Here is a 27,783-nt window from a genome sequence, read left to right as displayed (position 1 = left end):
GCTGCTTCTGTAGCCAGCAGCTTTCAAACCTTGCAGGCTTTTGCTCTCTGGGAGCTTGTAATAAGACATACTCCTCTTACAAGAGTTCATGCTACAACATAGCAAAGAACTTTAAATTTTTGGAAGAACAGTATATTCATTTTGGCATTGTTCAGAGGTAAGCTATTTGGCTCGACAAGTTTATCTTGCATGCATTGATTTTAAAGTAGCTCATTTTTCCTTTTTTTTTTAAAGATATGAGATTGGATTACTATATTACTTTTTTTTGTTATGCATTGTATCACTTGGTGTACAGATGTGCCTGGGAGACATTATCAGCACATTCTCTGTTGTTACCTGTGATGCATTTTTCCCCCCTCTTCACTTTCAAGGTGAATTTTAATTCCTAAAGATTCCCCACTGGAAATAAACATGCACCAATGCATTCTGTGGTTCTGGCAATTGGGGCAGATGGCTCACATTCATTTTAGGGTTAGTGGTCATGTTGTTTACTTTACTCTAGCTCTAGAAAGTTCCTCTTGGGGGTCTTTCTCATAATACAGCCAAATGAATAGAGATTTTACAGTAAGGGGTCTCCTAGCCTTCAGTTGAACATTTATTTGGATTTTTGGAGGCAGTCAAATCAAGCAATGCTCCCAAATGATGACTTTGTAAACTCATACCCTCTGGCCCTATTTTTTTTCCCCAAAGACCCTAACTCTAACTTTTCTGCTTTTAAGCAAAGTAAACTCGGTGGCCTCTTCTTCTCCGCCCCTCAAAATGATAGCAATCTCTGCTGTCAGCCATGCGCTCCTGTTCTCCCTTCTCTGTGAAGCAAGTACCGTCATCTTACTCAATTCCACTGACTCATCCCCGCCAACCAATAATTTCACTGATATTGAAGCAGCTCTAAGCGCACCACTAGATTCTACGGATCTCCCCAAAGCCAGGCGGAAGCGCTACATTTCGCAGAATGACATGATCGCTATTCTTGATTATCATAATCAAGTTCGGGGCAAAGTGTTCCCACCCGCAGCAAACATGGAATATATGGTAAGAGGAATTCTTTTTTCTTTTGAGTTCTAAGAGGGGAAAGCTTTAATTCAGAGGTTAGAAGGACCTAAAGGCATCATGAGCGTTTGCATGTCGAGGGAAATGGGCTTTTTATATATTTTTAACTTGGAAAAGATTTTTATGTGCCTGATAATGTTAAATATTGTTCCATCATAGGATTAAAGGATGTGTGTGTGTGTGTGTGAGTGTGTGTGTGTGTGTGTGTGTGTGAGAGAGAGAGAGAGAGACAGAGAGAGAGAGAGAGAGAGAAAGAGAATCTACATGGATTTTTCTTCTGTGGGTCCCATAACCACTGATGAACCACATCAGGAACACAAAGAGTGGGGTATGTTGACTGATCACATTTGGAAGGTCTACTTTAAAAAAAAAATAAATCACATGGAACTTTCTCTGTGATTTCTGTATCTAATAGTCATATTTATCAGCTAAAGCATTTCTTGAAACTATTTCTTGAAATTATAGGTTTCATGAGCATGGTTTATTCTTGGGTCGGTGTCTCTTCCCTTTCTTGGACAAAGCTCTTACTGATGTTGATCTATTTGTGTTCTGAGAGAACATGCTGACTTTTTCCTCCTTGTGATTTAAGGCTTTGTCGTTCTGATAGCAGGGAAGCCAGTGCACTTGAACACTGTTCCAACTTGCCATGTACACATTCTCTGCTCTCTCTTAAAAATAGAATCTCTGTGTTCAAATCATTTTACTTGGAGAGTTAAAAAAAATGAAGTTGGTATTAAAAGGAAAGAGCCTTATTAAAGTTTATTTTGGGTTTTGAACTTATGCAAGGTTATGATTTAAAGTCCTGCATTTTCTAAGGGCATAATGTGGAGTCTGTTTAAAGCAATGAAGACCATGCATATGACATTTCCAGGTTGGGGACATGGGCTCGTGGTACTACGAACAGTTTTATAAGTACTGAACTAGAATTTGGGATTTCTGTCACAGTCTAGGTTCATATATTTTGTATAAACAGACTTTTTGAGTTTGACTCAATGTTGATGCCAATGTCACTGGAAAAAATAAAGATTTGCCAAACAATGTAAGAGAGTCATAGTTCATAGAAGTTCAACTTAGACTGTGAAATGTGTTTTCTTAGACTTTATCAAAAAAAGAAAAGATATAATCATTCCTAGTGGGTGAAGAGCAGTATGATCTCATGGTTAAGATTATGGACTCTAAAATCTAGATGCTTGGATTTGAATCTTCATCTTAGAATATAAGCTGTATGAATGCCTTACCTTGCTGTTTCATTTCTATTATCTCTAACACTTTTATCATTCTGAGATGAGGATAAAAGTAGTGTATGCCTCATAAAGTTGTTGTGAGGACCAAATGAATTGAGGAGTAATTATATCAGTGCCCACAGGTAAATAGATGTTCAATTAAACATTATTTTTTATGTTTTTTTTAAAGTTTTCTATGAAAGGCGCCTAGGGAAAACCTGTTCAAGATCTAGACCTAGAAGAGCTGGGGAAAGTGATAGATAGTGTACCTAGCATGCCTGAGGCCCTTGGTTCAATGGCCAGTACCACAAACACAAAGATCTAAAAATAGAAACAGTTACCCATACAGAAGAAGTCTTTCAAGAGGTAAATGTAGAGCTACAAGGAGAATAAAACAAATAAATAAGTTTGAATTATTATAGAGTTTGAAAGAAATATGTAACTTGTCTTGAACAAGTTATTTAAGGTGTCTGAGATCTAGTCTCTCTTCTCTTAAAATAGGAATAAATACACATAGTAACCAATGAATCAATAATACAAGCAAACACTATGAGTAAAGGTGTAGGTAGTATAATGCAGTACAAATAAGTGAAAAATAGATACTTTTTTTTCTATTTATTTCTCTCCCCCATATATCAAGAATTAATTTACTCCCTATGTGTTTATTTAATTGCTTCTATGTGCCAGGCCTTGACTGATAATTTCTATAGATGATCTCATTTGATAGTTCACATTCTTCCTGTGAGGTTAAGATTCCGATCTTCAATTTACAAATGAAATCATGTAGACCCAGAGAAGGCAATGACTAAGCCCAGGTGATATGGGTAATTAATGGTATTGCCGGAATGAGAATTTAAGCATGTGTAATTCCAACAAACGTTCTTGGGGGCGGGCAGCATCTTTTTATTCACTAGATCTTGTAAACATCCCCTTGAGGGACATCTCTGGAAATACCAGGCTTTGTTTCCTCCCTTAAAATGCCATGTGAAATCTTATAGTATTCCTATTCTGTATGTCATTTCCTCATTATTTTCTTCTCAAATACTGGAACTTGTGATTTAGTTTGTTAGAATCAGAAACAATGCTGATTACATAAAAGATATTTATAAATCTTTCCTAATTCCATGAAAAGTAATGAGAAGGAGTACTCAGAACAGTGAGTACTCTAAAGCAAATAGGGACTGTCTTAAATATCCATGCACATACTCAACACATGGTTCATTCTCACATGCATTTCTCCACTTCATATTTACTGAGTATTTGCTACATGTTCACACTATTCCAAGCATTGGGGATACATTCAGGAATCACAGGGACAAATATCCTTGTTCCCTGGGTGGGAATCAGACAACAAACCAGAAAAATAAATAAATGACACAGTATGTTAGAAGGTGATAAGATTAGGAAGAAAAATCAAGTGATTTGTGGTGAGGTTGCAGTATTTTTAATGGATTTGCCGGGGCAGAGCTCACTGAGAATGGTCTGGGGGCAGGCAGACTGAAGAGCAAGGAGCAAAGGCCCTGAAGTAGGAGGAAATTGATTACTTCAGAAAAATGTGCTTGCTTTAGTGAAATCATAAAAGAAGAACTCTAAGTAATGTGGCCAAGGGAAATGCTTCATATGAATCCATCATGAAGAAAGTTGGTGAGGCGTATAATATAATCCATACCTTGGAGGCCAGAGCAGTGATTGTTAAGTGATTTTAATTGTCTAAAGCTAAGTGAAAAATGAAGAATTTACTTGGATACTGTTACCTTTATGTTAACTTGTTCAACATTGACTTGGATTGTGAACAACTGGAAAGCTAGCTTGGTTTCTAACCTGTGCCATGTACCTTAAAAACTTAGGACACCCTTTGCTAAACCACTTCACAAACATCTGTGCTCTGAGGCACCTGCCATGTATTCAAATTTTCCTTTTTCTCTGAACACTGTCACTCAAGAGCGCCTCAGACAAGAGCTTATGCTAATTGTACCAGCCTGATTCATAGTAGTTGTTTTCACCTGCAATTCTCTGAGCCTTTTACTGTGTCAGTTTCTCCCACTAATGTCTCCTCCTTAATTTATTCCTTTATTTAGAACTCTACCTTCCCAGGTTTGGATGTCAGAATGCTGGATCCTTTAATATTTCTTACACAATCACATGGGTTTTCTTCTTTTGTATTACAGAAGCCTTCATATATATTGTATTTCTGTCCTTACACTTGAGGTTAATTTACAGTTATTTGTGCATTTCTTGCTAATTTCCTAATTCTAAGCTTTCAGGGTGCTAATTCTGTGATTATTCATCTTTGTACCTCGTTCACTTGGACAATTCCTTGGATATAGACAGTGAGCACCCAGTATTTGTCAAATTCAGTTGAAATCCCTATGAATTATTATATGTATAAATACCAATAACTTCGATATTATAAACATTTTAGTAGTTTTCTCATCACCATATTTTATTCCACACACTGAAATAAAACAATTTTTTAATGAATTCTAAAAAAAATCCCTTAAAATTAGTTTGATCTTTCTTAAGTGTTTCATTGTTAGAGAGTGTATAATTGACCAAACAAAACAAACACAATTTGAGCACAAGGGTGCTGATATTCATATTATGATTCTTTTTCTTTGGATATGTAGTCCATGATTTGGGGAAAAAAATACCTTATTTGATTCAATGTTCTAAAACAATGTGTTTTCACACAAATAATAGCATAGAGAGAACTTAATTATGAAATTGAAACGTCTGTATTCTTGGCTTCTGTTCTACAATTAGTTTATTGGCTAATTTCCAGAGCTCCTTGGACACCAGCTGTTTTTCATTCTTCCCAAGGGTAGCCTAAACCATGACTCTAAGCCACAAACCACACTAGTTTCTTAGAATACGAATAATCCCCAAAAGAATGAAATTGCAAAACTCACACATAGAGTAAAATTGGTAGGATGGTCTCTGAATTTGAGGCCATTGAATGAATTCATTTAAAATTTTTGAGGCTCCTCCAGGAGTGGAGGAGATCCATAGATAGAAATCTTTGTGTTTAAAGTATAAACAGTGCAGTAAAAACAAAACAAATGTGAGGGGGACCACTATGCATGTGATTCAGCATTAATAGACTGTTGTGTAAGATTGATGTCATACAAAACAGCCAGACAAATACTGTGGAGCAGTCAAAGAAGTGATAATCTCCGGTTGGCAAATCATGAAAGGTTCCTTGGAGGAGGAGCATTTGAGATAGATGCTCAGAAAGGGGCAGAATAGGATGACTGTAACAGCAGGCAAATCAATGCATTAAAAAAACCACCTGGAGAAAAAAAAATCTATTTTTGAGGAGTTTGAGAAAACATTAAGGGTTTCTTTATATCAGAGCAATTGGGAGACTGTCATGTTTGAGAGCAGGGTCAGGAGTGCATCTTAGAAAGATGACTCAGGCAGTTGAAGGAGCTCAGGATGGATATTGCCAGGGGACATGATCAGAATGCTGGTTCCTGCTAAGTAAGCAAGGCCAATTTCTTTAGGTAAAGGGTAAGAGGAATAGAACAGCTGCACCTAGAGATAGTGACAGGTAGGACAACTAGCTGAATTGCAGTGCATAAGAGAGCAAACTTCCCAGACTAGTGAGGACAGTGGACAGGCAGGTGAAGGACAATGTGAAGATAATGATGAAACAAACTGAATACTTTAAAACTGAAAAAAAGAAAAAAAATGCATAATGTAATTTCAAGAAGCCAAAGTCGTTCTCTTGATAATATGGCTTATTTTATTTTCTAAGTGCCTGAAAATATTTTTTTTCTAGAGCTCAAAGAATAAAGTTTCCTGGACTTTTCTGGAAAAGAGAAAATTACTGGTTACCAAGTCATAGCAGGTAGTGAAGTAACAGCATGACTCAAATGAATGAATGGAGAACAGATTAATCCGTCCTCAGAGACAGCCAATAAACTATTTGCCTAGAATGATAATGCATGACTTGGGAATAGAGAAAAATGTTGATTTCGTTTATTTAGGCTTCATGTGGAAGAGAATGTGGATAATGTAAACTACTTTTTTTTTCTTTCTTCAGTAGTTGACTTAAGACTTGTGTCTAACTTTGTCTTCCTTTTTTTTTCTTTTCTTTTTAATGAAGCCATCTTTTGTCCCAGATGGCACATTTCCTTTCATTTGGGAAGGATAACTCAATTTTCTCATTATAAACAAAGGAAATTTGATGTGTCTAACCTAAATCTCTTCAATGAACGCTTTTATGACTACTAGCAGGCCTCTGAGAATGGCTGCCAGAAAGCAGTGGATGAGAAAAATTGCTGACGGGAGGCATTTCTCCAGCACATTGAGAGTTCTGCATTCCTGTTCCCCTGGATGTAGAACCTTGCAAGTGCCTTGGCTTCCAGGGGAGACTGGGCACATTTTGTAGGAATTTTCTTCCAAGGTGCATGTTGATTAGTGTTACTGGTACACAAATGAAGAGGGTGGTGACCTTGATATTTCTTCCCTTACATCTATCTCTCCACATACCGAGCCCACTAATGGCAGAACATTATGGGAGTCACCATTTTCAGTAAAGCATGTAGGAAGTACAGATGTGAGAACATCAGCGTGCATGCTACGATTTAGCACCTCACCATCAGGTGTCAGGCAGCCAAGCTGAAAGTCAGATGTGCATCACATACATGGTAACTCTATTTTCTAGTATTCAGTACCATTTTTTGGTGGTCAGTGACATTTAACCAAGGATGTAGACAAGTAATTTCATTGTGTTTCCTCTGAGTGTTTATAGAACCTAGCAACTTATTAGTCCCAAAGAGAATACTCAGTAAATATTGGTGGAACAATGGAATAAAGTCTTAAAACCTTTTTGATTAAAGTGTGAGCGTGTGGCTGTGGTGCTCTCGTGGGCAACAGTCACTCAAGATTCAGTCATGCATTCATACCACATTATTTATTCATCTATCTAGCACTGCGCCTAAGGGTCAACGGGGAGTAGTGACACTCTTTGATAGGAAGTACTGGGGACAGAAGGCAGTGTGCTGAACATTAAAGTAGAATAACACAGGTTGCTTTGAGATTGCATGAGGATACCGAACCCAGACTTGGACTTGGGTTGGAGGCAGTGAGGGCTTGCAGAAGGAATTGTTTTAAATATTAGATATAAAAAATAAATAAACATTATACAGGATGGAGTTAAGGAAAGAGGAACAATATAGTCAATATAAAAGGATGTTCTAAGAAGGTACACAGTGCCCCAAAGATATAGACAAAATATAATGTGCCTTGTATTTTGTACATAAAAGAAAGAGTGATGTTTGATGAAGTTGGGGTAAATACCAAGAAACTTGTCTGAATTTTATTCTAAGGACAAGGGAAATTATTGAAGGTTGTAGCTGGGAAGTTTCAGACACAACTTTTAATTTTGGAAAGGTCATTCTAGCCACAGGGTGTGGAGGGACCAGAGAGAGGCAGACGTGCAGACAGGATGCACTGTCATGAGACTGTCATGACAGTCTGGGTGAGAGATAATTGAAACCTGAACTCAGCTTAGGCAATAGGGATGCATCGAAGTGAATTTGAGCTGTGAAACATTTGAGGTTCAAATTAATAGGACCAAGTGATTCATGTGATGAGGTAGAATGAGGATTCACATGACCAGATCGTCAAGGAAGATGAGTCTAAACTAGGACAGTCAGGTTTCTCTGAGTTAGAGAACACAAAATAAAGAACAGGTTTCAGGAGGCCTTTAAGTGGCTGCAGGTTTAGCCTTGGTGTACCTGTGGATGGAGGTTGAAATAAGTGGCTATTGTGTGGGAGGGAACATTCTTTGAACAGAGAATTTGGGATGGGAATATGCATTGTTAGTCAAAATGGACCACTTTGCATGGTAGAGATAGGATAGTGTCATGGACACAGCATGCCAGGATGATTTTATGTCTGGGAATGTACTCAAGAATTTTTGCATGAAAATGTCACTATTTTTTTTTAACTGAGATGTAAGCTATCCTTAATCCAAACCTGTTTCAGGAGCTTAGGCAGCACCAGACCTATCTAGTCCTCCTGACATACTCAGGTTAAGGTGTTTTGGGAAACTCATCAAAGAACTTCAGAAAAATAGAAGTTATCTGGTCTGGGCAGCCTGGTGCTATGAATTTAATATATATAAAAACATTTAATAAACAGTCAATGGCCATTTAATAGTTATGAACTTGTGGTGTATGATTGCCTATGAGGATTTCTGAAGAATGACTTGGAAGAGGGGTAGGGAAGATAGATACTAATAGATTAAATGGGTCACTAAAATATATCTACCTCTAATCCCTGCTGCTTGGGGGGCTGAGGCAGGAAGCTCATGAGTTCAAAGCCAGCCTCATCAACTTAGCGAGGCCCTAAACAACTTCGTGAGGCCCTAAGCAACTTAGTAAGGCTCTAAGCAACTTAGTGAGACCCTGTCTCTGAATAAAATACAAAATATGGCTGAGGTTGAGGCTCAGTGGTCAAGTGCCCCTGATTTCAATCACCAGTACCACCCCCGCTAAAAAATAATAATAAAATACATTTAGACTTGGGTTTGGAGAGATGGGATCAAAGCCTGCCTCAGCAACTTAGTAAGACTATCCATAGCACCTAAAATGAGGTACCAAGCATTTTTTTTTACATATATAGGGAAGAATGCTCAATAAGTTGTTTTTAGACTAAACTTTTCATGAAATCTCTTAAAATTTCACACCATGTACTTTAAACCAAAACAGTCCAAAAATGTTACTTAAGGACACAATATTTTTTCCTACTAAAAAGTGCATCAAATTCATATTTCATAAGTTAGTTAAATATGAACATTCTACCAAATCTGTCTCTCTGCATTCCAGAGAGATCATAATTTCAGCAGGCCGTAGGTAGGCGGAAAGGCATTTGCATTCTTCTGCTAAGTGGGCAATGCTAGATATGGGGTTTGCATGTGTATCACAGGACAGATTAACAGTCAAGAAATCTGCTTTTAGAATGCTGTAACATTGAGTTGTTGAAAAGAAAAAAAAATAACCACACATGAAAATGCCTTCCTGGCTCATAATTGCAGAATTAAATGATAGCTGGTGTGTATTATATTTCTCTGGAAAGGAGAACCACTGCAAGAAGCCATTCATCAATGAATGGTTTTAAAGTTAAAGATAAAATCATATGGTAAAGAGTGACTTGAAATGAATCAGTATCTCAAAACTTTTAAAATGTTCTGTCATGTTATTTTTCACTATCTAACATTATTTTCCCTGTGTGCAAGCTCCTTATCATTTCACAAAATTTTGTTTTTGACTCTGTTAGTTGCTTCAGGGTAGATCTGTTGAGTGGAGATTCATGCTTAATAAGGTGATCAAAAGTGCACTGTCCACTGTTTCCCATTTAGGGGACTCTAGCACTGACATCACAAATATTCTCAAATCCCCACAAATAATAGTTTTCATTGAATACACTCTTGCCCAGATAGAAGTGTGCTAGTCACCCACTATCTCACCAAACCCTCACCACAGTCGGCAGAGATGAGTGCCACAGTCTGGCTGGGCAAAATAACCGGGGAGTGACAAGCAACTTGTGAAGATTGAAACAGCGGGAGCCGCTTTATTACAGGACAGCAGAGGTATATATACTTAACTAATTACACACAGCTTAACTTAATTAACATAAACTAGATACAGCAGTCAGTCATTAAGGAATCCTCATCATCTTAATGGCTCTCTGACCACTCCTCCTGGCAAAGTGCCAGGCGCCATCTTGACTTGATTTCAGCCCTCAACAGATGAGGATAATTTTTCTCATTTAAAGACAGAGAGCCTTGGGACAGGGTTGTGGCTCAGTGGTAGAGCACTTGCCTAGCATGCGTGAAGCACTGGGTTCGATTCACGGCACCACATAAAAAATAAACAAATAAAATAAAGGTATTGTGTCTATCTTCAACTAAGGAAAAAAATATATATATTTTAATAAAGATAGGGAGGCTGAAGCTCGTGGGGTATAAATTCTTCAGTCCTAGAGCAACACAGTAGTACAGTATAGGCTTCCCTTCCTGTGTTCATCTTTCCTGTTCATGAGCCCAGTGGATGGAGGATTTTCCTACATGCACTTCATTTTAGGACATCATTGAATAGTGGAAAGAATTTCTTCATGTGGAATCAAACCTTGCCTTCTGTACTCTTTCTACCCTTGGAAACCATGTAGGAAAACTGATAGTACCTGAAGTCTTGAATGGTTACTAGGAGGGAAGAAAAGCTCTATATCATTGACTCTCAACTCCATCACTCAGCTCTTTCTCAGCCACCAGCCCTTTTGTGGGGAAGGCCTCCTTGTCATCTCTCACATGACCAGTGCTGCCAGTAGAGGCTCTCAGGGAAGACTGCACAAAGATATTTGACTTATTAAAATCCTGGTAATGGCAAGAAGTGGTATCATTAAAAAAAAAAAAAGAAAACTGAAGGCACCAACCCTCTCTTACTTCACAGAAGAACAGTACCAGTTAGATCATCTTGGGACTGGAAGCTGTGTGTGGTTCTGCACCAGCACGGCCCCTGGTATCCTCCCTGAAAGGGTTACAACATGCATGTGTTCTTCTGATAGAGTAAGATGAATAGAATTGACCTGCAGAATAGAGGTGACCGATTATTCTCTGTTTGTCCTACTTCTGTGGATGCATCCTCAAGTCAGTGGCAGATTTGGTGGGCACAGTCTCCTGCTGATTCATATTATCATGAATTAAGTTGCCTGTGAGTTAAATGGGTGTTTTATATGAAGACTTGATGGAAAGGGATGCCTGAATTTTTATCCTTAAGATTTTGGATTTTTAGAAAGTTACATACATATTTCTCTGACATTTTTAACAAAATAACAAATCCCACCATTATGCACAATTATAATGCACCCTAAGAAATACAGAGAAAAATAATACATCAGGGATCACAAGTGTTGGCAATAATTCAGTTCAGAGTCCCTAAAAACAATGCATCTGTTTGTAGATAAAGAAACCTACATAGGGATATGTTTTAGTCATTTTTTTGTTTGTTTGTTTGTTTTGGTATGACCAAAAGAACTGGCAAGAACAATGTAGAGGAGGGAAAGTGTATTTGGGCCTCAGAGTTTCAGAAGTCTCAGTTTGTAGATGGCTAATGCCATTGCTCTGGGCCTCAGTAAGGCAGAACATCGAGGCTATAGGGTGAGGTGAGGAAAGTAGCACAGGACAGGAAAACCAGGAAGCAGAGAGAGCTCTGCTTATCAGGCAGAAAATACATACCCCAAAGGCACACTCCAGTGACCTATTTCCTCCAGCCACATGGTACCTGCCTACAGTTACCACCCAGTGAATCCATTCAAATGGATTAATGCATTGATTATGTCAAGGCTCTGATACCTGATCATTTCACCTCTAAGCTTTCTTGCATTATCTCATACATGAGCTTTTGGGGGACACCTCCTATCTAAACCATAACAGAACAGTACTCATCTTACCTAAAAGATGTCTTCTTTTAAACATGTAGGAAAAAATCCATAGGATCCCATCTTAGCATTTTTAGATAAGAATGGTTCTGATTTTTGAGGCTCTAGAGGAATGTTGTTATTGTTTTAATCAAGTACCTTTAACCATCTTCTGCTGTAACCAAGTAGAATCATATTAATTTTATTCAATTAGTCTAATCAGTACCCAATATTTTCCCTATGAGGTCCCTTCTCTGTCTCTGCTCCCACACTTCCTGTCCTCCAGCCTGAGGAGTCTCGCACTCGCTGTGCCTCCTGTCTGGTTTAACACTGGTTGCTGTGTATTCAGTTCTGTTTCCTCTATCACCCTTTCACTAACATTTCTATCTAATGAGAACAGATGCACCAATTTTATGACAGAATCTCAATCATGCCCATGAGTGTTTTAAACTTTTGGCGGCCCTCAGGGGAAATACTTTAATCATCACTTAATTTTTTTTTTTTTTAGTGGCTGTCAGCATCACTTCTGAAAGTCAGTACTCTTTCCCCAAGCTAACAAAAAGAACAAATAGCCTTAGCTGAGTTATTAAAAGCAAAAACCAAAAATGTGGCCTATGTACCAAGCATCTACTTTTTATATAAATAAGTGAGAAAACGGCCACATGAATGTCCAAGAACATAGCATCTATAGCACATAGCATCTGCCTCTACAACATGGCTCTCACAACATGGTCAATTCATAAATCTGTCTCTAGACACTCAATGTAAAACTTTTTTTTAGCACTTTATATCTTTGAAATATTTCCATGTACACAATGTATTTTTTCAGAGTTAAGTATAATTGTCAAAATTAATATTCTTGTTCCTTCAATTTTTAATTTCAAATTCTGATTTTTTATAAATATAGCAGGTTTTAGCAATTATATTTACCCACTGATTAAAAATTTTAAACTGTATTTATAGATTTAATGTTTGATTTCCACATTTATTATTTCAACTGACTTATTGATAATTATCCTTTCCAGGTATTTAAATGACATGTAAGCTAAGAAAAACAATGACTCTTAAATTCTCCTAAATTTTAGATTTTAAGTACTGTCTTAAAAATGAAATTAAAACATTTTCTTATCATTTTAACTTAAAAATCACAAACTTAAGCAATTACTTTATATTGAAAATATGACTGCTCTGTTACTTTAATATGCTGTATTCTTTTAAATATTACAGATAATAATAAAAGCAAGTAAATACAGATTTCCTTATCACAATATTCATCATTTTAAAATTTTACACATTTAAAAACTTCTATATATTTTTTATGAGGCAAAAGATGCTATCTATTTAAAGGAGAAAAAAAATGTCATCTTAAGCAAGCACAGAGTTATGGTTCCAAGTAACAATTATTGCTGCTTTCCAGTTTGACCACATTTCTTATTGGCTAGAGATACTGGCTGGGATTTAAGAAGGGAGCTTCAGATGTCATGATGTTTCATGATCCTGGCTGCCACAATGTTGTGGATCCCCAAACTTAAAGATAGTTGATTAGACAACCTCTTATCAGGGTTGGATTCATATCATTGTCTAATTTTTATGTCTTCTTATGAAAGCAAGTGACCTCCAATCCATCAACATTCTCTTACTCAATTCTGTATTCTTTAGCTCAAGTCTAGAAAAATCTCTGAACTTAATGAGAATCCTGCATTCTTTTCATATTCATCTTATCTCTTAGGGTCACAATTCGTCTAGGTTTTTAAAATGACATCAGTTTGAATTCTGGATCTCTCTCAGGTCTTAGTCTAAGTTGTTTCAACTTCTTGTGATTTATAGGCAAGGTACTGTGTCCAGCTTGATCTATCTTATTATGTAATGAGCAGAATAACTTATAGTGAATGTTTTAGTCGAAAGGTAATTCAGTTTATGAACAGATCAAATAAATAACTCTAAACAACAAAGAACAGAAGAAAGCCATTTGTACAAGTCTATGCACACTCTGATGCCATTGTAAGCCATTTTATTTTACGAATTACCTAATTTTACCATAACATCTAACTTCTAGGGAGTCCTATAAATGTATTTGCACATTCATTCATAATAATCTTAATTTTTGCCTCATCCTCACGGAGTAGGAATTGAGGTGTTTTATGAGTAAATTATCTGTGAAAATGTCTTACCTATTTAGAGAGGAAAGAACTAGTGAGACAGCATGCCAAAGCTGTTTGAATACAAGCTACCAAAATAGCAGGTGTCTATTTTTTCCCAATGAAAAATAATACTGGTTTGCCTATTTTCTAGGCATTCCATAGAATTAGGTGTATACTTGTATCCTTGTTTCCTCTGATGGTACATTCATAGGCTAAAATATTAAAATCATTTCAAATAAATGCTCAGAAAAAGATGCCAGAGAAATTCACTGGATAGATTGATCATCATGAATTCAAAAATTTATAAACTAAGTCAAATGCTTAGGCAATTTACAATTTACAACTCATTCCCTGAATTTGACAAATTCTTTCACATTATTGCCCTGGTGACATTCAGTCCAACTTAGAGTGTCTGGGGAGAAAAAAAAAAAAGTACTACATATGGGTTTACTCCTTACAAAGTATAAGTCTTTTGATAAAATATCCTGTAGTTTCTCAATATAGTTATGATTGTTATTTTCACAACTCAAAGATTTCATCATAATCATAAACTCAGATACCTCAGAAGATTAAACACATTCTATGTACCCATTTTTTTTTTCCTGGAAGATATAACCAGTGGAGAAAGACAGTGACAGCAAATGCAGTTTACCTGAAGATATGATGTAATTCCCAAATATCAGGGCTCCCTATTAAGACAGCCCTCCCTTCTCTGGAGGGTGGGTTTAACTCACAAAGAGGCAAGAAAGATACAGCGCCTCTGACTTCTCCTGCAGCAGGCATTCGAGGGAGTCAGTCATATCTCCCATAGGAAGGGCAAGTCACCCCCTCTGTATGGGACCTTGTCAGTCTGTGTCTATCATCCTTTCCAGAATCTTCCTTTAGGACATGGAGTAGGCAGAAATCCTTCCCTCCAGTTCTCTAAAAGCAAATACATGCAGAGAAGGAAAGCAGTCATTCCTCTTCCCTTGAAACCATCCTCTTCAAAATTTTACTTAAGATGTTTTTACATAGATACAGCTAAAAACGTGACCCTCCGTAATGGTGAACACATTTACTTCATATCAAAATCCCTTATAATAGTTAATAAAGAATGCTTTTGTAAGATACTTTTTCATGTTTGAAATTTTTTGTTTACCTTTTTGAACACCCAATATTTAGCTTTTCAACATATGAATGAGCATAAAGGCAGGCTTTATATATATGGTAAATTACTTCCAAAATTGTTTAATGTTTTAAGTTTCTCATTATTTCCTTTTTTACTATTTTTTTGTATATTTAAGGTATAGAACATGACCTTTTGATACTCATATAGATATTGAAATAGTCAAAGATTGTTAAATATTTTAAATTATTTGGATTGAGAGCTGAGCAAGTCACAGGACAATATAACAGATCTTTCAGGCTCAGATGTAGGAGTTGCTCAAGTGCCTATAAATCATGAGAAGCTGAAGATGAAAGGGACCCTAGACGTAACCTCACGCAAACTCCTTATTTTATGGATGAGTTGCATAGGAGATAATAATTGACATGCCCTCGGTCACAGATGATCTGAGTAGGAGAAATAGGGATAGAACACAGGATCCTTGAGTCTCAGGTCTTATTTGTACCATGGTGTGGTTCTATTTTAGCAGAAGATTATAAGAAAGTGTCTTTAGATCTGGGTTCACACTTTACTTCAATATGAAAACGATGCCTACTTGTATTTCTTCCCAGGTAAATACAATTAGTTAAGAACATTTCAGGAAAAAAAAATTGTTGACACTATCTGTCTGAAATTCCTTTGTGAACTAATTTTGTACTATGGTAAACTGCAATCGACATTTCAGAAATTCATGTTATTAATATTTGGTGAAAGAAGAAATATTAGATAGAACTATATCAAATGAGTCTGATGTTTAATATGCATTTATATTTGTTACCATTGGATTGACAGGCTTATCTCAATAGTTGCATAGGGAAATCAAGCCAAGCATTTAAAATTTTTGGAAGTGCATTTGAGTCCTAGAATACTTTGAGTTTATGTGAACTCTGTGAGTTTACTTCATGCAATCCTATATCAATTTGTGGAAGATGACTTTTTTCATAATTTAAAACAATTTCTGACTAACAAATCTCTTTTGAGGGTAAGTGCCATGGTCTTTTTGGATAAGTGTCTCTTGAAGAGTTCATTTTTTTTCTCATTTTGTTTCAAAGTCATTGTCTTAATTTTCTTTCACTTCAATACATTTCTATGTTAAATAAATCTATGTAACCCATTATCCTTGGAAAAAGATTAAGACTTTCAGTGTTATGATCAAAAAGTCCCATAAGTTTGCTAGAAAACTTGTAACTTGCAGTGAATGCAAGGCTATTAACTCTTGCTCTGTTGTACACAACTCACAACCTGGTAGAAGAGAAAGACACCAAGTTTTCACATGAAGCTCCATGTTAATTTGAGTAGTTACAAAACTCTCCCTTCCTTCTTCATATAATGCCTTAGCTTTCTCAAATAAATTAATAGCCACTCTCCAGTTACAATTTGAACACAGTTTTCAGCTAGGATATATAAATATAATAAATAATGTAGGAAATAATGTTATGACTTTGAACTATGAAATTTAATGTTAAAGTTATTCTTTCCACCAGATAAATCATCACTAAATAATGTTCCTACTAGGGAGGAATTTTGGAAAACATTTTTGCTTGGAAGAATGCTATTTATTTTCTATTTTGTGCCTTATGCCTTATGACTACCTAGAAAATAGATTGTCATTTCAGAGTGACTTATTATTGTCAGGTCCACCAATACTTGGCTTAATTTCCTTATCCAGCCATGGAGATGAGCCTATCAATCCATATAGTAACTAATATAAATACATATTAAACCTAAGGGTCATTCAAATATTGTCCTACAAATTTTTTTCCATGAAAGAAAATTTGCCGTGCATGAATAACATCCTTATTAATTTGCCTTTCTTTTTCAAGGAAAGTAAGTTACTATTTTTCTTAATTTATTTAATTAAACCATATTATACAGCATTTGTGTCACACCTTTGGTACGTACCATTGTCAAGTTATTTTCAATCATGATTTGTTTCTAGCTCATACCAACTAAAAATATAAATTCTCTTATTATTGTACTGCTATAAAAAGTCAAATGATAAAACATGGAGGTTCCATTTGGTTAATCATGCTATAATATAAACTGAACTTTGGAATTTGCAATATAATATTAGTGTTAATTTTGAATAAATTTGATCATATTTGTTTTTAAATATATTAGTAGCATGGCTCCTTATGACTTCTAGGGAAATCTATTGACTTTGCTGGATTCAAATTTCAGTGGTCAGTATGAGATGTCCTTGTAAGTCATGAATAAACATGGTATTTTTAAACGTATCCTTTACCAAACTCAAAGTCTGGATGTTGAATCTAAGAGCATTATAAAGACAATATTCGTGGGGTAGAGAGAGAAGATGGGAGGGGAGGGAGGGGGGATGGTAGAGGATAGGAAAGGTAGCAGAATACAACAGTTACTAATAGGGCATTATGTAAAAATGTGGATGTGTAACCGATGTGATTCTGCAATCTGTATTTGGGGTAAAATTGGGAGTTCATAACCAACTTGAATCTAATGTATGAAATATGATATGTCAAGAGCTTTATAATGTTTTGAACAACCAATAAAAAAAAATTAAAAAAAAAAGACAATATTCGTTTTGTAGTACAACCATATCAAATTATGGAACTTTGAATAACAATGGTGTGAAGTAGCTTTCTTCTAGTTCTTTCTAGAATTAAAAGAACTCTAGGAAATAGTAGCACTGCTACTTTCCATTTACTTTGTGTTTGTTATAGCAAATCCAGTAAAACTGAAGGTTTTTTACCCCTACAGGTTTGGGATGAAAATCTTGCAAAATCTGCAGAGGCTTGGGCGGCTACTTGCATTTGGGATCATGGACCTTCTTACTTGCTAAGATTTTTGGGCCAAAATCTGTCTGTCCGAACTGGCAGGTAGGAAGCAGTTTTGCTGATACAGTTTATTTACATGATTTTATTTCATGGGAGAATTATTGTATTATATGGGAGAATTACACCAGTTCCAAGTGACATCAGAAGATATTTATTTAGTGTTCACTCTGAATCAGGCCTCGATATTTGGTCTATGAATATTTTAGATGTCTTCAAGAATTATGAAATTAGTTAAAAAGTCCAAATAAGACCAGGTTCCCTTTCAACACTTGCAACACTTTCCCTTAGTCTGTATCTCTCACTGACCTCACAAAATCCTAGAAATGGTCACATGTATGATGATGTGTCCCATTGCCTCTTAGGAAAAAATTCCAATTGTGGCAGAAGCCATTTGTATTTGTGTGTGTGTGTGTGTGTGTGCGCGCGCGCGCATGCGCAAGCTTTCTCATAGTTGTATGTATCTGCACATAAATAAATTGATTAGTAGACAAAATAAAAAATATTTATATTTACATATATGCATATATATGCAGGCATATACAACTATGGAGAAAGCTATTCCCATTGATAGGATACTTTTTCTCCCAGTGTGGATTGTCATTATCTAGTGTTCCAAAGTTTCATTCTTTTTCCATATAGGGAGAAAAATCAGGTGTGCTAATATTAAAATCAAAGTGATCTAAATTTAAGGAAAAAAATGCATTTAAAGCTAGTATTATGACTACTTCTATATATCTAATTTTCAATTACTTGAGGACATAGATTAAATAAGATTTTGATAGCTCCTAAAATATTTAAAGTTTCTTTCTTCAAAATAACCCAACACATATTTAGACAAATATAGGGTCATTTCCTCCAGTCCTGGACGTTTGTGCATGCTTGCTACTACTTGGAAAAATTCCAAGAGTAAATATGCTGTTGGATACTCATGAATAATCTTTTTATTAAATCAACTAACAATGTAACATGAGTCCATTATAAATTACCATTGCTATAATCATACATGCTTTTTTTTTTCTTTTGACATCTAGATATCGTTCTATTCTCCAGTTGGTCAAGCCATGGTACGATGAAGTGAAAGATTACGCTTTTCCATATCCCCAGGATTGCAACCCCAGATGTCCTATGAGATGTTTTGGTCCTATGTGCACACATTATACACAGGTTGTTTCAATTGTCTTTTTAATGTTCAATTCATATTTTTTAAAAATCTTATTATATATTGAGGGACATTCATTTTCTTAGCAATATTGGAAAATATTGGTTTATTTTCACAGATGGTTTGGGCCACTTCCAATCGGATAGGATGTGCAATTCATACTTGCCAAAACATGAATGTGTGGGGATCTGTATGGCGCCGCGCCGTGTACTTGGTATGCAACTATGCCCCAAAGTAAGTACCAGGTTGTATTCTGTTTCCTGGATCCCTGAACGTGTTAAATATCTCCAGTCTCATAGGCATTTTTGACAGATAAATGTGTAAGACTTACTATTCATTTGGCCCCTAATCCTCAAATCCACCATCATTTATTCCTATATTTTTGAAAAACAATTAGGTAAAAGGTTTCTTTTAACAAGGGCAGGGATTCTGGGGTAAAATGGTAAGCAAAACAATCTGAGACAGTGTTCTCACTAAAGTCTCCTTACCATCTCCTGTCATAGCAATTGCAAACACTTCCTAATCGTACTTTGTAAGATTTTAATAACTATATAGAGGACATCAGAAAAGAATCTGCTAGGAACTTATCAATACACAATAGTCTCATATATCAATATAGAATGTTGTCTCACCTTTTTCACTAGGAAAACACAATATTGGAAGTGAATCCTTTCTTTCTTACTATTTTTAGATTTAAAAAATTCATATTCTCAATCTTTGGCCCACATAGAATATATTATAGAAATTTATCAAAAATTATAAAATAGTCATATTTATGAACAAGCTATAGTATAGAAGGATCAATAGACATTTGCCAACTTTTGAAAAAATGCCTTCCTGATAACAATAGCTCTTTAGAAGATAAAATGCTCCAATATTTATACACAGTTCTGTTCCCATTTGGAATAAATAACAAAATGTGCAAAGGATTTATGATACTCTTGGTGTCGTCCAAAGTAAGTCCCAAACAAAGATTTTCTCCAGCTATTCCAACACAGGGTGGGAGTGAGAAAATGTGTCAGGAATAAGTGCATTACTCATTGATATGGTGGTGTGCCAGTGGCAGTGTTTTTGTAAAGTTAGAAAAATAGTGATTTTCCAGATGGTCCCCTCTTTATAATTATTAGGTTAGGGAGGTTTGGAAAACAGAATGTTTATTAATAATAATAATTCTTAAAATGTAGCATTAAGAATAGGCATTAAAACTGTGCATTTGTTGGACATTTTTATTTTCCCACTTTTTATTTTCCTATTGTGCCTTTCCACTTTCTCCTGCCATAAATAGGCTAGATAGTAACCAAATGGTGAAAATGGTATTTGTTTCATCCATTTAAGAATTTTGGTTTTGCCCAATGATTAGAATTTTCTAATATTATTGATGAGCTCCATGATTGTTTTTTAGATCCAAAAAATTAAGATATTGCATTAACATGCTATATTTTAGTTTAAACAAAATTTTCTGGAAACTAGGTAATGAAAAGTTTAAAAATCTTGACTGGTAGGGAAAAAAATAAGAGCAAAAAAGAGAATTTAATTAGATGGAATAGGAAAAAAGTAAAATAACATGATCAACCAACTGATTTATTGTTGAATATAATTAATTCAATAAAATCTGATATTTATGTAAAAGTTCTTAATATAATATAGAATGTCACATATAATAAAATTTTATTTCTGATTTTTTTCTTACCAAAAATATGTGTTTCAAAAAGTGATGGAAAATAAGTAGAAAATAAAATTTAGATACATAGCCTGGATCCATATACATTTTTAGCTTTGGGTAATTAGATACAGAATGGAACGAGATGGAGTTAAGAAGCCAGGCACACTTAGAATGGGCCTTGAATGTTTCAGGACAAGCAGGTGATGTCATTAGAATTATGCTTGGTGAATATTATCCTCAAGGCAGACTGCAGAATAAATTAAACAGAAGTGGAAAGTCTTAAAATTCCATCATTTTATAATATTAATAATAAATTATCAAGCTTTTCATTTTATGGGTAAATTTTCCTGTATGTGCATTTTATTTTTTTTAAAAAGTGGGGGTCTTTATTTAATTGGCTACACTAGATATTTTCATGTCCTCATTGTCATTGCCTATTTTTTTTTCAGAGTTTAAAGAAGATAAGAACCACTTGTTTCACATTTTAACCTCTTACCTGTTATTTTCATTTCCTCAATCTTAGGTTTTTAACATTTATAACCAGAATTTCTCCTGAAACTTCAGTTTCCTTCACATTGCTCTCTATATTAGTATTTCTTAATGCTCTAGTCACTGTCACCATGCAAACTTCTCCTTCATAATTGAAAGAGTCAAATAACAGTCTGGTATTGCAGCTATTTTAAACTTGTCTAAATGGTGAATTTGGTTTATTATGATGATCATGGCCATCCATACAGTGGAAGAAAAATATTGATAGCACAAAATAATTCAGTCAAATGTGTTCAGGATTAAAAAATAATAGCAGTAACTGAAAAAATTTGAGTAGCTATGAATTTGAATTTATATGTTAGAAGGGTTTTGAAATCACCTCTCTTTGTCTCTATAAACCCTCATTCTCTTACTATGAGAATACAGTTGTGCTTTTCTCTTTATTTTATGAAGACTGGGACCTAAAATATTTTAAAACTTTGTAAACACATCTTATGAACATTTATAGCGTATTTATTGTGGATATGGTGACTTACTCATTTCATAATTTCTGAGCATCCCAGAACATACTAGGTATTTTGTTAACCATCCTTAGGAAGAATTAGCATGAGTTTAGAAGCATTAAGTTTAAGTGACAAAGACCTGATTATGTGCTCTTGAAGCCTGCCAGAGGAGGCAGATTTGTGGATGGAACATACTAGAGTCCCATGATCTGGGGTATCACCATGCATTGTAGGGCCTCATTTCTTACCTGTGAATTAAGATAATACTAGCTTACACAGAAAGAAAGTATTTTAAGAGCAAAATATATAGAATACCTTATGGTGGGAATAAGAAATGGATGTACTTTTAGGTGGCTTTCTAAAATAAGCTTCTGAAAAAGATTCTCATCTGCCAATACATATGAGCATGACCTTAAGGACAATCTGATTTTTAAAAATGAGTGAGTATGACTGATGCCATTTTGTTTTCTCCTTCCAGGGGCAATTGGATTGGAGAAGCACCATATAAAGTAGGAGTGCCGTGTTCATCCTGTCCTCCAAGTTATGGGGGATCTTGTACTGACAATCTGTGTTTTCCAGGAGTAACGTCAAACTACCTATATTGGTTTAAATAAGCTTACCTTTTTCTCCAGGAAATGTCATGGTTTCTGGGAATCATAAGCATATATATATATTGAATTTTGCACATATTATACATATTTTATAATGATAAACTTGTTTCATTTTAGTATTCATTTGTATAGTATTTTTCTAGTATGCCGTTTAATCCTTGAATACAATCAAAACATCCATTTCTATTTTCTGACCTCTAAATTAAAATATTGTATAGGTAGTGATGACATAGTTGATGCAGTCAATTCCAAAACTTGCATTCCAAAGGAATTATGATATTATGTTCCTAAAGAATAAAATATACCTTCGACCTGTAATGTGTATGTGTGCATTATACACATATATACGGACATATGTGTATGTATATGCACACAAACATACTATGTGATGCAACACATAGATATTACAATACAATGGTTAACTTGAGGAAACTTTAAAAAATATTCTAAAATATATTTGAGGTGGTGGTACATCTTAGCACCAATTCTGTAATATGCACAAAAATGATAGTTTGCAAAATAACACTCGCCCAGTGATACCTGAAAATAATAAGTCAATTAATGGATCAAACATTTCAGAGTTATTTTATATTATTGGAGTCTTCCAAAGGCTGTGCTCATTTTATGTAAATTTATACATCCCACCTTTTGTTTGGTCTTATTTGATTGAATCAGTAGTCACATGTTGAGTTCTTTCTACAGGCAAGGCACTCTGGTGGTTATGTTCTGATAATGCAAAGATAATTGGATAGAGTTCCTGCCTTAAGAAGCTCACAGAGATATTTAGGAAACAATGCAAACAATTGATTTTTTTCTGCAAAATTGTGTTTGTTTTTTTTTTTTAACAAATTGTTTTTCACGTAGCTGTGAGAAAGCGAACACAGCAACAGCATTCACCTGTAGGTGGACTAAATGATAATCTGGCTAACATGGAAATCTGATTCCCAGGAAATTTCAGCTACAGCCCTTGGAAAAAGAGAGACAGAATAAATGACTCCTTAGAAATTTCTGGAGCAAGACAGATAGTGGTGACTTTGGAAAGCTGAAAAAGCAAGACCCACAGAAAACTCATCAAGAACAGAGAAAGCGAGGTTTAGAGGACAGGTGTGAAAAGTCACAGATATAGTGTTAATGCCCAAAAAAAAGATCAGGGGGAGAGCTTCAGAAGGGCATATCCTGAGGGCTAGTACATCTCCAGGCCCATTGTGAGATGGTGAAGTAGTTCAGGAAGAGATGAGGTGGTGTTTCCACCTTCTCATCATTGTTCTGCCTGTCATTATCTTGTGTGTCAATCATCTTGGGCCTTCCATTATCATATTAAAGATCTTTCATACACACCACATACAGCTATGGTTTATATTAGCAAAGCCCTCTTCAGATTTTTCCTACAGACTAATTACTAATTATTGTTTCTAGGTTTCTGTGGGAAAAATAACATTTAGTTCCTCATTAACTGTAATTTATTTGATTTATGTGAAAATCAAATAAATCACTATGAAAATTTTACTGCGGTGATTCAAAAATTATGATTCTTCACTTACATAAATCTTTCAGAGTGGAAAATACAACATCTGGGTCAAGACAGTGAACCCATTACATTTCACATGTATGTATGTTCAGTCAGGTTGTGTAATGGTTGCATAGGATTACAGAGCAAGTAAACATGGTTAGTTCCAGTGTGCCAATAACAGAAAGAAGCTACTAGTTTAAATTCTGTCCACATTTGCAGTTTCTTAGGGTGGATACCTTGAAAAATGACACTTAATTAGAGCCACTCCAAGGGAGAATAATCCAACATCTGGAGATTGGGTCTACTTGATGAAAAACAACTGGCCTAATTACTATTACAAATTAAATATGGTGACCAAATGTTTTATATGAGACTTCTCTGCTTTTGTGGGCTTATATGTGGACCGTATTAAAATAAATATGTTTGGGAATAAAACTAAGAACAGAAATAATTATATGATTTAGGGCTCAATCCAACTTTCAAGTCTTAAGATGCCTAGGCAATTGGACCGAAAGCCCATTAGTGGGATATTTGCTTGATTTTTTTTAGGAAGTGTTTCCATCCTCAATGTTACTATAGTATTCTGCAAAAACTGTAGTGAGTACTATTCAATAGATGTTGACTATTCTCAGTGCCAGTTCTTTTGCTCGCTTGTTTGGGTAGCTTAGTTTCTCAGTTCTCAGAATAATGAAATTTGCTCTGTATTTCATAGAGATTTCTATGAAGGTAAATTTGCCAAAGTAATAGAAATTTATAAAAATTAAAATTATAATTAATAGAGCTCCTCTTGGCATGAACTTTGTCTAATTCTTTGTATTCTGGCTTCTTCTACAGTAGCTGTAATGTAATGAGTGTTTAATGAATGCTTATTTGAATGGATTTTTAGAATTAGCTTTCAAAGCTTATTTAGAGGAATCCCACCTTTCCTTTATTTTTGTTCAGATAAGACTATCTTAAATATAAAGCTTTGAATATAACAAAAATCCAGATAAATCATCAAACTTATTGGAGTAAGACTAGGATCTACATACTTATAAATGACACTTACATAATTGTTCTTTCCAAACCACAACTAGAACCATAACTTTATTTATAATTTAACAACTAAGCTAAAAATTATAACGGGTATATTTGTTATTCTATCTATTCTTTTTAAAGTTAGTAATATAAAATGGCCACGCGAAATATTTTATTTTCTAAGCTGAAGCAAATGAAAATTTGCTAGTATCAAAGTAATGTGTCGTATTTTTCACAACATGCAACAATGGTGCTAAGAGAATCATTTCACACTGTAATTCCCAGAGGCAGAAAAAGTCTGGGAATAAGCTATTTCATAAGAGCAGCTTTATTTAGTCAGTATTAAGGTTTTCATTTGGAAGGTTTCATTCAAAAGAAATAGTAATTGTCATATATGCTCTAGTACATTGGCATTTTCCCCCTCACACCACCATTTATGCCGTAGAAAATTCAAAAATTTTGTCAGTTTTTTTGGCCTCCATGTCAGCAAAAATCTGAAAATTTTTTTTACAACTTTAGCTATTAAACTGGTTCATCTCATTATGGAATTGTCTGTGAGCTGTAGGCATACTCTTAATATTCCTGGTTAGGATAGATAAGTTGGCTTTAAACATGTGGAAGAAACAATTATTAGTACTGTTGTTTTTTTTCCTTTTGTTCAGAAGTCTAAACACCATTACTTCTGTAGCCCATCAGAACTGTCCAAGGAGTTTCATTTGGCCATGTGGTCACCTTCATTTAAAATACCCATGGAAACATTCATTTGCAGATTCCATGCAGCTGTAGCAGAGAGTGGACTGAACTAGAGAGCAAGTTCAATCAATACAATTAACTCTGAATATTTGAATTGGAAACAATATATATTTTCCCCACTTATAAATGCATGTGTTGAATCAACTTATAATATCTATATAAGTAAATCAAACACATATTTATGTCAGTTTAAATGTTTTAGGTTCCCACCCTGCTTATTAAATAAACGTACAAGCTAAACAAATAACTCAAATGTTTCTAAGAAGGAAAAGTAATGCTGAGATCTTGGTCTGTTTTCCAACATATGACAACATACCTTAGGTTCCATAATATTATACAATATAAACCTTGCCATACATGGAAGCCTCTACCTACTGAAATATATAAGAATAATAAATTTGTGTTTCTATTAATATCTAAAATTATTTTTGCTTTTATATTTTTTTGTATTGTCATTATATCTGTGGATGAAGACTTTTAAACACATGCAAAATGATTTTTAAAAACTATGTCATGGTCTAACTTTGACTTATGAAGGGTCAGTCAAAAACTTAGTTTAATTTCTCACTGGTCAATGGTGCTAAAACACATTACAATTATTGTATACTTGCTATAATTTTGAGGTTTCTTTGAAGTGAAGGCTATTACTAAGGGTGAATTATCAATATCTGTTCTGGTGCTAAATATATGGTGCTAAATGAATTGATAGTGTTAATGGCTTTAGTAATGTTCCTTTCAGTCATTCATTTCGTGACTCACATATTAATATAAACCTTTATTAAATTAATCTTCACCAAAATCAGACCAGTTAAATCTTTCTGTCTTTTGGTTTAACAGTCCAACATTATTGAGGTGTTGCCTAATGTAAATATTTCTTAAGGAGCCATCTATTTTCTTCTTTGAGGCATATTTTTTTAGCTTGGCAATGCCCAAATTCAAATATCTCCTGAGGGTGAGATTGCCCTGATTAACCATGCTGCAGGCCCTGGCGCCCTCTGGTGGTTGTAAAACCAAACTCTTGATGGCTCCTTGGCCTACTGCAAAATCCATTTGTGCTCAGTAAATAAGTTGCATAATATTAAAGTTCTCTAATACTCCATAAATCTGACAGAATTTAGAATGCTTGACTCTATTGACATACTTTTCTAAGATAAAGAAGGAGACTTAATATATCCTGGCACTCATTTTCCTTAAAAAATATTATTTTTGTATGATTTTCCAGTTCTAAGGTGCTTTTTAAAGTGTATTTTTTTTGAACAAGGTATTACTAGAAGATATTTTATTTGGTTTATATCATAAGTACAATTATTGTTAGAATTATCAAAAAGAATAACAGCTGTGTCTTATTTTCAAGAGCAATAGTTTAACTTTGGTTAGCATAGTAACTAAGATAAAAAGAGAAATACTAAAATAATAACTAGTTACATATGGAAAAGAATGATATTGACACCTTTAATTGTTGATCTATTTCTTGACAATGATATTTGGTCAGATTATTGAAATAATGATAACATTATTTCATTCAAAGTCCTTCTAGACTAACAAATGTACACAAAAGGTGAGAATTGTGTCACCTATAACCAATGAAGGCAATGCATATTCTCAGGCAAAATTTTAGTTAAGATATACAATTGACTGAGGGTGTTAAGTCATTTGTTTTGACAGATTTCTTAAACTATGCTAGCACAAAATTTACTTTGAAGTTACCTTCCAAATTAATATTTTCAAATTGATTTTAAGGCAATAAACCTTTTCTATAATCTAAATTTTATGGAAATAGATTTTACGAAAATATCCTATGAGGACCTCAGTTATTTCTATGGTTCTTTTAAATCTTCAGTTCACTATCCATGTGTTTAAGCCTGTTAGTTTTGTGGAGAATCAAATGCTGGTACAAACTGGTGCCTGGTTAATGTTTCAGCATCTTGTGTTTTGTTATTTGATAAGCAGACTTTTGGTACCATAATATGAGTTAGAGGTGATTGTGATGCACATATGAAAACAACATGTTTTTAAAATACATAAATATGTTTCATATATTTATACAGTCCTAAAACATGCTACATTATTTCAGGTATTTTTTTAAAAAACATTAATTGGGATAAGTTTGATTCATTACCTAATGCTGTAGCAATGCAAGGTGCCTTTGATGTTATGATCTAATGTCATGAATGTGTACATATATAACACCTGTGTAAACCTTTGTTCTTGTGGATCATAACACATGTAGCTTTTTGAGTTCCTCTGTATTATTTTTTTTCTTTCAATAAAATATTATACTTAA

General features: G+C 34.7%; 1 protein-coding gene across 1 annotated transcript; it reads left to right on the top strand.

Annotated features, from left to right (window-relative positions):
- On the top strand, positions 1–27,783 carry Pi15 (peptidase inhibitor 15). Its single transcript, XM_046460588.2, has 6 exons — positions 1–157; positions 720–1,032; positions 17,718–17,836; positions 18,826–18,958; positions 19,072–19,187; positions 22,087–27,783. Exons 2-6 carry the CDS (start codon positions 760–762, stop codon positions 22,220–22,222), a joined length of 777 nt encoding a protein of 258 aa, XP_046316544.1. The 5' UTR covers positions 1–157; positions 720–759; the 3' UTR covers positions 22,223–27,783.

This window comes from Marmota monax, unplaced genomic scaffold (assembly GCF_021218885.2).
Source record: "Marmota monax isolate L192 unplaced genomic scaffold, Marmota_monax_Labrador192_F-V1.1 WCK01_AAM20220418_F8-fsc00063, whole genome shotgun sequence".
In the NCBI taxonomy this organism is placed as follows: domain Eukaryota; kingdom Metazoa; phylum Chordata; class Mammalia; order Rodentia; family Sciuridae; genus Marmota; species Marmota monax.
Note: the sequence above shows the minus strand (reverse complement) of the source record. Positions and strands in the feature narration are given on the sequence as shown.